General features: G+C 44.4%; 1 protein-coding gene across 1 annotated transcript; it reads right to left on the reverse strand.

The window, feature by feature from the left end:
- Window positions 1-470: 470 nt before the first annotated feature.
- LOC149428277 (uncharacterized) lies at window positions 471-13,876 on the reverse strand. The gene is made up of 4 exons (XM_089667552.1): window positions 13,320-13,876; window positions 9,476-9,769; window positions 9,100-9,191; window positions 471-1,190 (listed from the first exon to the last, which is right to left on the reverse strand). The coding sequence occupies exons 1-4, from the start codon at window positions 13,408-13,410 to the stop codon at window positions 1,086-1,088; spliced, it is 582 nt and encodes a 193-aa protein (XP_089523678.1). The 5' UTR covers window positions 13,411-13,876; the 3' UTR covers window positions 471-1,085.
- Window positions 13,877-14,325: the final 449 nt, after the last annotated feature.

The following is a 14,325-nucleotide window of genomic DNA, read 5'->3' on the forward strand; positions in this document are numbered from 1 at the left end:
GTCATCTCCTGTACTGTGTCCGCAGTCTCTGGTCATCATCTGTACTATGTCTGCAGTCCATTGGTTCAGAATATTTTTTCTTGTTTTCCGCCTCTAAAATCTAGGTGCGTCTTATGGAGCGAAAAATACGGTAATCTTTTGCATGTTAATGTCTTTTCAAAATCCATTCTATTTTTAAATTTGCAGCTTTTGCTAAAATATTCCCCGGTGATCCCGCCACAAAGGTCTTTGTTTAGGTTCTTCCTGTCATAGGGTGTTGCTCTATCATTGTCTCCCAATTTTGCTGCTGTTGTGACTCTGTCTACATAGACTACCCACATGGAAAAAAAATATATTTGAAATATATTTTAAAAATATTTTTCCCAAATATATTGACATATATTTGAAATGCTACAATTTTGGACATTCAATATATTGCAATAAATATATACACATACATACTGTACATATATCCATACACACATACAGTGCATGTTGAAATGTTTTTATTACAAAATATATAAAACATTTTTAAAAATACATTTTCAAATATACTGTATGTCTTTAAAAATACAAATCTACATTTTTGGAATGCATTTACAAGTATATGTTAAAATGACTTTGTGTTACAAAAATCTGAAGAATATATTTAAAAAAATATATATTTTTTTAAATATATTCTTCTGATAAAACAGTTAAATACAAGACAAATAAAATCAAATGGAAAGCATGTCACAAGGGATGCAATGTGGTCCAAGACCCCTGAAGGTAGTCTGGTGGGGGACTGTAGACCTCTGGATAGCTGGTGGCTGACACGTTTCCAGGTTGTACCTCTTCCTCGGAGCCAGTTGAATGAATGGCAATACAGATTACCTATAAGTAGAAAATCCTGAGAAATGTAGAAAAAGGCAGTTTTCAGACAGCCCAGCTCCCAACACCGAGATTTACACTTCTAATATACAGGATCTGTATGCACCGGGGCTCTGGCTTCAAATCCATTTTCTGAAAGTGTTCCTAGAATCTTCCTTCAAATAGTGGAAGAAAAGTTTACATTGTAAGTATATATTTCTTCTACATATTTCCTTCGCTGGACAGATCTACGGTTGTCAGGTACGGCTCCATTCTAGATGGGGAGAACACATCGTCCTCTGTGTGGTGGTACATCTTCGGGGACACCATTGTTCTTCACAACCCTTTTTTCCCATGAAATTCTGAAAATATAAAAATGGCAGAAATACAGCTCAGCAGGTGGCAGAAATATCACTACAGACCCAATAAGACACAAATGTCTCCCTAGCCAAGAAATAGGGTTTACTTTCTGTAAAATCCACTGAGGGACACATAATAATAATAAAATAGTTGGGCTCTACTGCTGCCTACAGGAGGCTTGGACACTGGCAAACAGGAAGATTACAGGCCAGCCCAGGATAACCCCCTCCTACCCAGCATGCCATTGAGCACAAGCTTGAGAAGAGAGAAAATTATTTTTTTGACAATTAAATAAATCCTATTTTCTTTTTTCGTCCATTGAGGGACACAGGAATTCAGAAACAGTTGGGACATCCAAAGGCAGAGGGGTGGACAACGCAGCTGCACACACTAAAAGGCCCACAAGAAACCAGTAGGCACTGTATGCAGCCCAAGAACTGCCTGAAGGACCAACACCCACTGAGTCCCTTATTGGATAGGGAAGTCTGTCAACATGACCAGAGAATCAGCCTGGTGCCCAAGACCAGAATAGAAAGGGTCACCATCTGAGGGCAATGACTCCACATGGAAAGGAAAATCAACCTGAATCAACAAGAAGCTGATCAATCAGAAACCACCAAGACAGGTGGAAAAACAGCCATTTCCCGTGTAGAGAAAAAAAATTACCCACAACCGGATGTGGACCTGTGTGGTCAAAAAGATGATGGGATCAAGGCCCTAAAGAACAGGTTCAATGAACCTAAAGCAGAACAAATCCTGGTGAAAATTCAATGGGATCAAGTCCCTGAAGAACAGGTTCAAGGAACCCAAAGCAGAACAAGTCCTGGTGAAACGACAATGGGATCAAGTCCCTGAAGAACAGATTCAAGGAACCCAAAGCAGAACAAATCCTGGTGAAACAACAATGGGATCAAGTCCCTGAAGAAAGGTTCAAGGAACCCGAAGCAGAACAAGTCCCGGTGAAAAGACAATGGGATCAAGTCCCTGAAGAAAAGGTTCAAGGAACCAAAAGCAGAACAAGTCCTGATGAAAAGAAGGAAAAGGCCCTAGACTTTGCACCCTTCACTGCTATAATCAAGGGACAAAAAAATCTGTGTCAAAAGAATGGTCTAGTCAGACAGCTATCCTTGCTAAGGAAGACTTACCAAGGAGAACCCTGAAGCATCTAGAACACAACAGTCTGCAAGAAGTGTGACATGAATCCTGAGACCACCAGAGAATTCAAGAATTTGATCCCTCAAAGTCAACATGACTGAAGGACTGGGGTCCATGGGAGGCATACTCACAAGGATAGGCAGGAGGGAAGCATTAGACCTTAGCCTCATAAATGGTGAATCCAGTTGAATAAAAGGGACCGGTCTATCCCGGACCTTGACTATGGGTTCAGGAATACTCCAGGCCCTCAGGTTAGACGAAGCATCAGCATCTATGGAGGAACAACAGGAATCTTAGCAGAAAAGCAAAGACATCCGTCTGGAAAGGGCTCTGCAGAAATTTTTACCAGTATGTGATGACTAAAAAATGCCCCAAGTGGAACCCAGTGGCCAGAGGTCACATTCCAGGCTGGCCTTGCAAAGTCCAGGCCCATGGGGTCCATGTATGGCACTCCATAGTCAGGCTGATGGAATGCTAATCTGGATTTCTGCTATGTATAGACCGGCTCAAGCAGCAATATAGTGAGGGATCTTAATTGTAGTTGATGGAAGAAAAAATAGGCTAGCAAAGATTAGACTTTTCTCAGCAGGGCTGGAGAATCACCTTCCTCCTCGGACACCATGTGGAGGAGGGGTTACCCTGGGCTGGCCTATAATTATTTTGTTTGCCATTGTCCGATCCTCCTGGAGGTATATAACCTGACTGTATCTGAATTTCTGTGTCCCTCAATGGATGAGAAAGAAACATTATTAAACTACAGTGACAGGCAGGGGCAGACTGACCATTCGAGCCCTCGGGCACTGCACGAGGGCCCGGGGTCAGTAGGGGGCCCCATGAGATGCCCCTGGTACCTTTCATTGGCTTTTTCATATGCTTTTTTGGGTTTGGGCAAGGATACAGGGTCCCCATGAGTTGTCAGTCCACCCCTGGTGACAGGGCTGTTTGCACCTTAATCAAACTGTTTCCAACTGTCACCTGTACCAACAAAAACTATCCCCCTGTACCCCCCCTGTACCTAGACTTGAACCATAAAACTTGTGTCACATGTATTCCACCTCCAATCCCATCCCAAGATGGCCAACACATCAGAGAGCCCTGAGGTGCTTCAATCAGACCTATACATTGGAACGGACCAATAAAGAGGAACAGGAAAATGGAAATGCCCATCTTTCCTGGAGAAAAAGGAAACTTCGGGCTCCTTCCAGTGCTGCTCACAGGTTTGCTGAAAGGGATGATTAGTCATCCTAACCTCTTATCTCTCCTTCACCTACATTCACATGACCAAATGCTAAAACTTAGAGGTATGCAAGCAACACTAGCCTGACTCAAAAGCAGCAGTTCCTCCAGAAAAAACAAATCTACCTTTGTTACTTTTTATTCATTTTGCCGAGAGTGTTAAAGTGTTCCTGTCATCTAAAAGCATACCTGCTATAAGGAGGGAGAATATACTTACCTTTCCAGCAGCCAAGGTCTTGAAATGCTGCTACTTCGCTTCTTCCCTACAAATATGTAACCAGCAGGACGGGTTGAATACCTGTTTCCCCTGCTGGATGCTTTGGTTCCTTCTGCCCAGCTCATACATCTTGCAGTGACTTACAAGCCAGCTGGAGGAACCACAGCGTGTGGCAGAGGAGTGGGTGGAATGCATGCAGCAGCCAAGAAGCACTGACCGGCGGGATTTCAAGACAAGGCCTTCCGGAAATGTATTATTATTATTATACAGGATTTATATAACGCCAACAGTTTGCTCAGCACTTTACAATATAACGGGAGACAATACAGCAACAATACAAGAGGGTTAGGAGGGCCCTGATCCTGGGAGCTTACAATCTAAGAGGGAGGGGCTAGTGGTAGAAAAGGTAAAAACTGTGGGGGATGGACTGGTAGGAGGAATATTGGATTCTGTTATTAGCTGAGGGCAGGATAGGCTTCCCTGAAGAGATCGGTTTTCAGAGATCACCTAAAAGTGAGCAGAGTAGGCGATAGTCTGATAAATTGGGGAAGAGAGTTCCAGAGGATGGGGGAAGCTCTGGAGAAGTCCTGGAGATGAGCATGGGAGGAGGAGACAAGGGAGCTAGGAAAGTTATATATATTCCCTCTCTTTTAGCAGATACACTTTATTGTAGAAGTAAGCCTCAGCTGACAGGGTCACTTTAAAGGAGAAGTTCGTGTTTCAACAAAAAATAATAAATTCACTTTTTTTTTTTGCAGGTAAAACTAATGTGCATTTATTATATTTTGTTGTAGGAGCCTGGGAAAGCATTGCACCAGCGATCATCAGATCGTTGGTGCCATGCAGGTCTTCTGCAGGTTGTCGGTGTAGTCTCCAAGTAAATTTAAACAAACACTTGTACTCAGAATCTAAACAGCACAAATGAATAGAGGAGCACATTTGAAGGCAATAATAATAATATGATATATATGGAGAAATGCAGCGTTAATTATACAATGTTCTTCTAGCACTACAAATGTGATAAAGTCCATATATCTCCCACATGGATAGAAGTAGGAGCAGAAGAGGAAAAATCTGATCCAAATAGCCGTCACCATCCACCCAAATAAAGGTTCGACCGCACAAAAAGTCGGGCAACATGAGCGATATGATATATCCTCAGATGCAGCAGCAATGGATCGTCAATAGAAATCCCCTCTAATCCAATGAGTAGATTCTCCAACTTCAGTAAAACTCCAATTGGTAAAATCTCCCATCAAGTGGGAAAGGAGCGCATCAAGAAGAAAGGCAACTCAGTGTAGTATTTAAACTCAAAAGCAATCAATTTATTTAAGTTCCACGTACTTGAATGAATAAACCAACCAGCATGGTGCAAACAGAATGTTTCCAACCAACAAGATGGCCGCTGTCCCTCTAGAGCACGATGACGTCACGACGTGGCTCCACCCAACGCACTTCATCATCAAAAAAGTCAGGGGAGTGGCAATGCATCGCTGCCTATAAATAGAGCTTGGAAGGACACGCCCCCTAATTGAGATGCGCTCCAGATAACCAGAAGACACACCAAGAGTGGGGAGTACAAGAACAAATGGGCCTCAGAGGAACCTCCCACTCCTTGGAATGCGCTCCAAAGACAGGAACAAGCCTCAATAGGAAGGATCACCAACCAGGAGGGATCACACAGCAACCCCCCCTCATTATAAGTGGTACACTCACAACGGGTCTCGATTCATTTATTAAAAGGTATATAAAACAAAAAGAGCCTAAATCCCTCATCAATAAAACTGAGCTAATAATATATTAATATATAACAACTTCAAATAAATAAAAAATGAATCAACTGTAATAAAGGGACAGAGCCATCTTGTGGTGACAAAACAGATTACAATACAACTTAAAAATTAAAATAAAAATTTAAAATAAATGCACTAAACCTCAACTATTAATAAAAGCATTTACATCGCACTCAATGTTGAGGCCAAAATGGAACACAGGTTTTAAGGGAACAAATCCATAAGGTCTCCAGTTTGGAGATTTCTCGTCTGGATTTTTATTATGGTATTTGGCATAATGCTTTGAATGGCTATGATTGAGAAAACCCCTACAAATGTTCCTGATGTGTTCAACCAACCTGGTGCGCAACAGGCGTACTGTTTGACCCACATATTGTAACCCACATGGGCATCAAATTAAATAGACCACATTCTTAGTGGAACATGTCATGAAGTGTCCAATATTATAAGTTTTAGAAGTACAACCAGAATGAAAGGTAGTAAACTTCCGGAGCTTCTGAGCATTGATATAACAAGCTCAACATTTCCTACATGGATAATACCCCTTCATATGCTGAAAGAATAGAGGTTTGCTTTTTTTTTTAGGAGGATCCAAAACATTAGGGGCTACATCAGGGGCGGACTGACCATTTGGAAACTCGAGCACTGCCCGAGGGCCCGGGGTCAGTAGGGGGCCCCATGAGATGCCCCTGGTACCTTTTTCATAGGCTTTTTTGAGTTTGGGCAAGGATACAGGAGCCCCATGATCCCCTATTGCCTGGGGGCCCCATGAGTTGTCAGTGTGCCCCTGGGCTACACTCAATCTAAGTGGTGGGACACCTCTAAACACAATGGCAGGAGTTTCTGGTAAAAGTGGACCCAACAATTTAACATTTTTATCACCCCCCCCAGTGTTTGCAGACAATATTTTTTACTGCATAGTGTTGAGCAGGGGCGGACTGACAACTCATGGGGCCCCCGGGCAATAAGGGATCATGGGGCCCCTGTGTCTTCTTCCACACTCAAATCACACCCAAAAAAGCCTATGAAAAAGGTACCAGGGGCATCTCATGGGGCCCCCTACTGACCCCGGGCCCTCGGGCAGTGGCCGAGTTGCCGAATGGTCAGTCCGCCCCTGTTGTTGATTAGAATATGTAGTAAAAAAAACTGCATGATTAAAGGAGGAATTGGCCTCAACTGGTTGTTTCGGTCTTAACATATCCTCTCGTGGAGTAACATCAACTTGAAGCAAAGCCTCCTCCAAGGCCTCCAATTTATAGCCCCCATCTAGAAAGCGTGGTTTCCAGATATCGTACTGCTCATGTTGACTGACATTTTGTGCGGTCAAACTTCCCAGTAAGAGGCCAATTTGTTTGGGTGGATGGTGACGGCTATTTGGATCAAATTTTTCCTCTTATGCACCGACTTCTATCCATGTGGGAGATATATGGACTTTATCACATTTATAGTGCCATTGTATAATTATCGCTGCATTTATCCATATATATCCTGTCAGGGTAGTCTGCCTGCTCGTGCCTTGTACAGTACGGAGCAGGCAGACTACTCTGACAGGATGAATCTATGAACTACCACAACACTCAACAGTGCCGCGATAGTGCCTTGTCGGCTTGCAGTCCTCATCTGCAAAGGCTGTCAGATCTCCAGTTTCCCATTCACAGATCTCTAAGAATGAATGATGAGGCAACATTTAAAAAAAAAAAAAACCACAGGGGATCGAGGGGGAGGGGGATTAACATGTTACACCCTGAATATAGGTGTAATATGTACAGTCAGGTCCATAAATATTGGGACATGGACACAATTCTAACATTTTTGGCTCTATACACCACAATGGATTTGAAATGAAATGAACAAGATGTGCTTTAACTGCAGACTGTCAGCTTTAATTTGAGGGTATTTACATCCAAATCAGGTGAACGGTGTAGGAATGACAACAGTTTGCATATGTGCCTCCCACTTGTTAAGGGACCAAAAGTAATGGGACAGAATAATAATCATAAATCAAACTTTCACTTTTTAATACTTGGTTACAAATCCTTTGCAGTCAATGACAGCCTGAAGTGTGGAACGCATAGACATCCCCAGACGCTGGGTGTCATCCCTGGTGATGCTCTGCCAGGCCTCTACTGCAACTGTCTTCAGTTCCTGCTTGTTCTTGGGGCATTTTCCCTTCAGTTTTGTCTTCAGCAAGTGAAATGCTCAATCGGATTCAGGTCAGGTGATGGACTTGGCCATTGCATAACATTCCACTTCTTTCCCTTAAAAAACTCTTTGGTTGCTTTTGCAGTCTGCTTTGGGTCATTGTCCATCTGCACTGTGAAGCGTCCAATGAGTTGTGAAGCATTTGGCTGAATATGAGCCGATAATATTCCCGAAACACTTCACAATTCATCCGGCTGCTTCTGTCAGCAGTCACATCATCAATAAATACAAGAGAAGCAGTTCCATTGGCAGCCATACATGCCCACGCCATGACACTACCACCACCATGATCACTGATGAGGTGGTATGCTGAGGACCATGAGCAGTTCCTTCTCCATACTCTTCTCTTCCCATCACTCTGGTACAAGTTGATGTCGGTCTCATCTGTCCATAGGATGTTGTTCCAGAACTGTGAAGGCTTTTTTACATGTCGTTTGGCAAACTCTAATCTGGCCTTCCTGTGTTTGAGGCTCACCAATGGTTTCCATCTTGTGGTGAACCCTCTGTATTCACTCTGGTGAAGTCTTCTCTTGATTGGTGACTTTGACACACATACACCTACCTCCTGGAGAGTGTTCTTGATCCGGCCAACTGTTGTGAAGGGTGTTTTCTTCACCAGGGAAAGAATTCTTCGCTCATCCACCACAGTTGTTTTCCGTGGTCTTCCGGGTCTTTTGGTGTTGCTGAGCTCACCGGTGCGTTCCTTCTTTTTAAGAATGTTCCAAACAGTTGTTTTGGCCACGCCTAATGTTTTTGCTATCTCTCTGATGGGTTTGTTTTGTTTTTTTCAGCCTAATGATGGCTTCACTGATAGTGACAGCTCTTTGGATCTCATCTTGAGAGTTGACAGCAACAGATTCCAAATGCAAATCGCACACTTGAAATGAACTCTGGACCTTTTATCTGCTCATTGTAATTGGGATAATGAGGGAATAACACACACCTGGCCATGGAACAGCTGAGAAGCCAATTGTCCCATTACTTTTGGTCCCTTAACAAGTGGGAGGCACATATGCAAACTGTTGTAATTCCTACACCGTTCACCTGATTTGGATGTAAATACCCTCAAAGTAAAGCTGACAGTCTGCAGTTAAAGCACATCTTGTTTGTTTCATTTCAAATCCATTGTGGTGGTGTATAGAGCCAAAAATGTTAGAATTGTGTCCATGTCCCAATATTTATGGACCTGACTGTATGTAGCATGTTATGACAGGTGAACTTATCCTTCTACATAGTTTTTTTTTTGTTCACATTTCAGTATAGGTTCACAATGAATCGACAGGCTCTTTGTAGGTAACTGTCACTCACCTGATATACAATGTAGATGATGATCACCAATCCAACGGGCAGTGCTGCAGCAACAAGAGGAACCCGGACTCTTCCATTAACTGAACCAGAATCTGTCAGAAACCAAATGCAACGCATAGTAAATATACAACCGAGGAGTTCTATCACTTTGTGAAAATGACATCATCTAATCTAGTCATCGATGTGATTTATTTTATATAAACCATCACACTGATCTGTGGTATCCCCGATGCAGAACAGGAACAAAACATGAAACAATGTTACTATCCTGTGTCACCCTCCCACTATGACCTCCCAGAGAAGAGACAGGATGACCCCGATCTATAACACCCCAATACATGGAATATAACATGACCCCCCCCATAGTCACCAATACCTTCTGCTTCCAGCATTCTGATGAACATTATATCATTGATCGGCCGGTATTCCCGGATCTCCTCACTGACCGGGTTGGTGATCCTGACCCGGAATCTCCTGTCGGCGTCGTCTCTCTGCACACTGGGGATAATCAGCGTCCTATTGTCATCTATCAGCCGGTATCTTTCAGGGAGGGGCTCCCCGTCCACCTCCCAGGTCACAGCGCTCTCTTCTCCAGAGAACTGGACGCTCACCGCCATGTCCTCACCCAGCCGGCTGCCATTACTGGTGATGTTGGAGATGAGAACTGGATCTGGAATGATCAGAAGGACAGTCACCATCAGTCATTGGTCACCAGCACAGAGCCAAATACAGGGAACAGAGTGCTAGCTCTTGTACACACACTGATTAGGCATGTGATCTGCCCTCCCCCTACATATAATCCCAGTGTTACTGCTCTCTGCAGAAGGAGTGTATTACTTCATAGATACATAGTTAGTCTGGCTGAAAAAAAAGACAAAAAAGTCCATCCAGTTCAACCACAGAAAAAAACAAAAAGTTATAATCCTATATCCACAGTTGATCCAGAGGAAGGCAAAAAACCCAGCAAAGTAGGGAAGGAAAGTGAGCTGCAGTACAGCGGCATCACTCCTCCAGGGCACTTCCCTTGCATCTCTGCAGGGTGCTTCAGGTCCACAACGCTGTGACTGTCAGCAATGATTCTTTCAAACTTCCTCCACTTCAGTGCCGATCACACTGCAGCCACAAACAGACCTCAGATTTTGCAGCAATCCTGCAGCTCAGAGAGGAGGGAGACCCCCTCCTTAGCCAGGATGTCCAACACAACAAACACTATTCTCCTGCGCTGGGAAAGGACTCAGTAGACCCAATAGGAATGTTCTGGAATTGTCTGGAATATGCACTGCTTGCTGCCCTGAACAGACCGGGATGGTCCAAATACACTGGATACAAATGGAGAAACAGAAAAAGGGCGCACCGACCTAGTGCATTATCGTTTAAAATATTTAATGAAGAAACAAAAGTAAGTATCATACTCACAATGGACATAAAAACACAGGCATGTCAAACTGAACAAGATGTATGATCCAAGCAACATCTGAGTCCATACGATGCAACCCTGGATGACCAACTGGCTAACGCGTTTCGAGGACACAACCTCTTCCTCAGAGCCAACACTACAGGAGTCTGCACTTCTCCTTATATAAGTTACTAAATGATAACAAAAGGGCCGTATCAGAACCACCCGAAGGCGGAGCCTGACATCACATGACCCGTTAGCATCAAAGTAGAACAAAAAAAAAAATTTTTTTAAAATAATAATTAAATAATGATTGTGAACTATATTAGAAAAACATAAAATAAATGTGTAAACACAGGAAGATCATAGGTGGTAGAAGATGGAAAAAAATTATAGATAGATATATATGGGAGGGATAGATAGATAACGGACAAGACGGACGGGACGGACGAGACGGACGGACGAGACGGACGGGACGGACAAGACGGACGGGACGGACAAGACGGACGGACGGGACGGACAAGACGGACGGACGAGACGGACGAGACGGACGGGACGGACGAGACGGACGGGACGGACGAGACGGACGGGACGGACAAGACGGACGGGACGGACAAGACGGACAAGACGGACGGGACGGACAAGACGGACAAGACGGACGGGACGGACAAGACGGACGGACGGGACGGACAAGACGGACGGACGGGACGGACAAGACGGACGGACATGACGGACATGACGGACGGGACGGACGAGACGGACGGGACGGACGAGACGGACGGGACGGACGGGACGGACGGGACGGACGAGACGGACGGGACGGACGAGACGGACGGGACGGACGAGACGGACGGGACGGACGAGACGGACGGGACGGACGGGACGGACAAGACGGGTCTGGGGGGGGGGGGGCTGGTCCAGGTTTCTGGAGATCTCTTGTTTGAGTAAATTAACCAAAACTTGTTTTTTTACAGCTTTAGAACATCAAAAATTTTAATTAAAAAGAGCAACATTATTGCCCTCCAGAGGATTCCCCTCCCCCCCCCCCTTCATGACCGGCCATTTTTTGTGTTACAGCGTTGCGTTACTTTAACTGACAATTGCGCGGTCATGCAACACTGTCCATAAATGAAATTGATGTCCTTTTTTCCCCCCACAAATAGAGATTTCTTTTGGTTGTATTTGATCACCTCTGCATTTATTTTCCACGCTACAAACAAAAAAGCCCGACAATTCTGAAAGGGAAAAACATTTTTTTTTAACCTTTTGCTATAAAACATATCCAGTAAAAAAAAAAAAAAAAAAATCTAATTTTGTCATAAATTTAGGCCAAAATGTATTTCGGTCTTTACTAAAAAGAAATCCAAATGCGAAAAAATTAATTGGTTTACGTGAAACTTATAGCGTTTACAAAATGGTGATATATATATATATATATATATATATATATATATATATATATATACACACACACTGGGATTTTTTATTTATTTTATACTAGTAATGGTGGTGATCAGCGACTTATAGCGGGACTGCGGCTGGCATTCTGACACTGGGGGGGGGGGGGGGGAAACTATCTTGGTGTCACTGACATCCCCAGTGACACCAATACAGTGATCAGTGCTAATAAAAAGCACCAACACTGTACTAATGGCACTGGGCAGGAAGGGGTTAACATGAGGGGCGATCAAAGGGTTAAATTGATGATAAAATTTGATTCTTTACATTTTTTTTACTGGACATGTTCTATAGCAAAAAGTCAAAAATATTGTTTTTTTTTTTCTCAAATTTTTTGTTTATAGAGCAAAAAAATAAAAAACACACAGAGGCAATCAAATACCACAGAAAGAAAGCTGTGAGGTGGTGGGGGAAAGGACGTAAATTTCATTTGGGTGCGGCGTTGCATGACAGCGCAATTGTCAGTTAAAGTAATGCAGTGCTGTATGGCAAAAAATGACCGGGTCAGGAAAGGGGAAGGGGGTAAAAAAAAAAAAAACACGTGTGCAAAAATGAAACATTTGCTGTAGTAGATAAGGGGTTAAAAAGGTAACCCGGCAATGTGGAATCACGTGAAGACACGCCCCCCCAAATCTTCATCTCCAGGAAGGTTTCTATTTATTTCCTGTAAAAGATAATTGATACATTGTGTCTCAGCGAACACCGTTTTTCCTGCAGCTGGCGCGACTTTTGCGGCCCTGTCCTCTAGGGAGGGGTGGTCGGATGTCGGAGAAATGGAAGTGAACGGGGACGGAGAAAAGGAGCCGGGACGGGGGCGGAGAAAAAGGCGGGGACTGAGAAAACCAGAGACGGGACGGGGGCGGAGAAAAAGGCGGGGACTGAGAAAAACAGAGACGGGGGCGGAGAAAAAGGCGGGGACTGAGAAAAACAGAGATGGAATAGCCACCGAAACCGTAGCTTCCCGAATCATGACTCTCTCGCTGGCCGCTCTTGTGTATGGAGGTGAGTGCACATTCCGAGTGCAGCGTGTGACCCCCGGGGGTGGGGGGGACGGGGACACCGAAGGAGCAGAGGAACAGTTGTACAGAGATGTGCGCAGCCTGAACTCCTCTGTATCGGGGTCACCATACACCTTACAATCAGACCTTCGATGATTGCCTCGTTCACATGGGACGCAGTAAAGTGACCACCTATACGAGAGGCGTGTTTACTGAAAAAACTGAAGATAGAAGCTGATTGGTCGCCATGCACAGCTACTACAAATACTACAAATTCTGTCTGCTCCAGTTTTAGTAATTTCCCCCACCCGATAGTAACCAATCAGATTTCTCAGATCACTTGTAGCACAAAGATCCTAGAATTATACCTTTGTAAAGATCCAACATCCGGGGACAAGTCTGATCGCCACCATCTGTACGATCCTTAAAGTCGGTGCTGCAATTCCCTCCTTCCTCCATGGGGTGGCAGTATAGACCGCTCCGGGCATTGGAAGTCAGTACTGTAATTCCCTCTTTCCGCCATGGGGTGGCAGCACATACACAGCTCCGTGGAAGGAAAATCCGCCGCTACTGCAATTCCCTCTTTCCGCCATGGGGTGGCGCCACATACACACAGCTCCGGGGAAGGAAAGTCAGCTGCTGCTGCAATTCCCTCTTTCCGCCATGGGGTGGCAGCACATACACACAGCTCCGGGGAATGAAATCAGTTGGTTGTTCTGGTGTGTCTTCTCTCTGGTTTCGGATGAAATCCTCCCGACACTCCGCTCTTCTTATCCGCCACCTCCGCTAACCGACCGTTCAGACCCCGGCCCCTCTCTGCGCTCCGACACACGATACGGTGCCCGCGCTCTGTACATTGGTTCCCTTCCAACTGCTCCCGTACGCTCAACCAATCGGCACGCTGCATGCCCGTCCAGCCCTATGAGCCGTGTGCAGCGGTGGGCGTGGTCACATAAATGTCTCCGTGTTCTGATTGGCTGTATACGGTGTTAGTAGTTATGTAGAAAATGACAAAATATTATGTTTTACAGGAAATAAATAGAAACCTTCCGAGCGGTGAATGGGGGGCGTGTCATCACGTGATTCCACATTGCCGGGTTTACCTTTTTAACCCCTTATCTACTACAGCAAAATATCTCATTTTTGCACACGTGCTTTTTTTTTAACCCCCTCCTGAGGATTTCCCCCCCTTCCTGACCCGAACATTTTGTGCCATATGGCTCTGCGTTACTTTACTAACAATTGCGCTGTCATGCACCGCTGCACCCAAATTAAATTTGTTTTTTTTCCCTCAGAAATTGAGCTTTCTTTTGGTGGTATTTGATTGCCTGTGCGATTTTTTTTTTTTTTTTTTTTCTGTACTTGTCTGTTAAT

Source organism: Staurois parvus, unplaced genomic scaffold (genome assembly GCF_062004578.1).
Source record: "Staurois parvus isolate SC_StPar_1 unplaced genomic scaffold, SC_StPar_1.0 ptg003366l, whole genome shotgun sequence".
Classification (NCBI taxonomy): domain Eukaryota; kingdom Metazoa; phylum Chordata; class Amphibia; order Anura; family Ranidae; genus Staurois; species Staurois parvus.

Bases quoted from the DNA above. Each gene is read 5' to 3' on its own strand.
- LOC149428277 (XM_089667552.1), bottom strand. From the start codon at position 13,410: ATGGAGGAAGGAGGGAATTGCAGCACCGACTTTAAGGATCGTACAGAT. The intron at 9,192-9,475 runs GTATTGGTGACT...GGTTTCTGACAG, and splicing joins CAGAATGCTGGAAGCAGAAG to ATTCTGGTTCAGTTAATGGA. The intron at 1,191-9,099 runs GTGAGTGACAGT...TTATATTTTCAG, and splicing joins TCATCTACATTGTATATCAG to AATTTCATGGGAAAAAAGGG.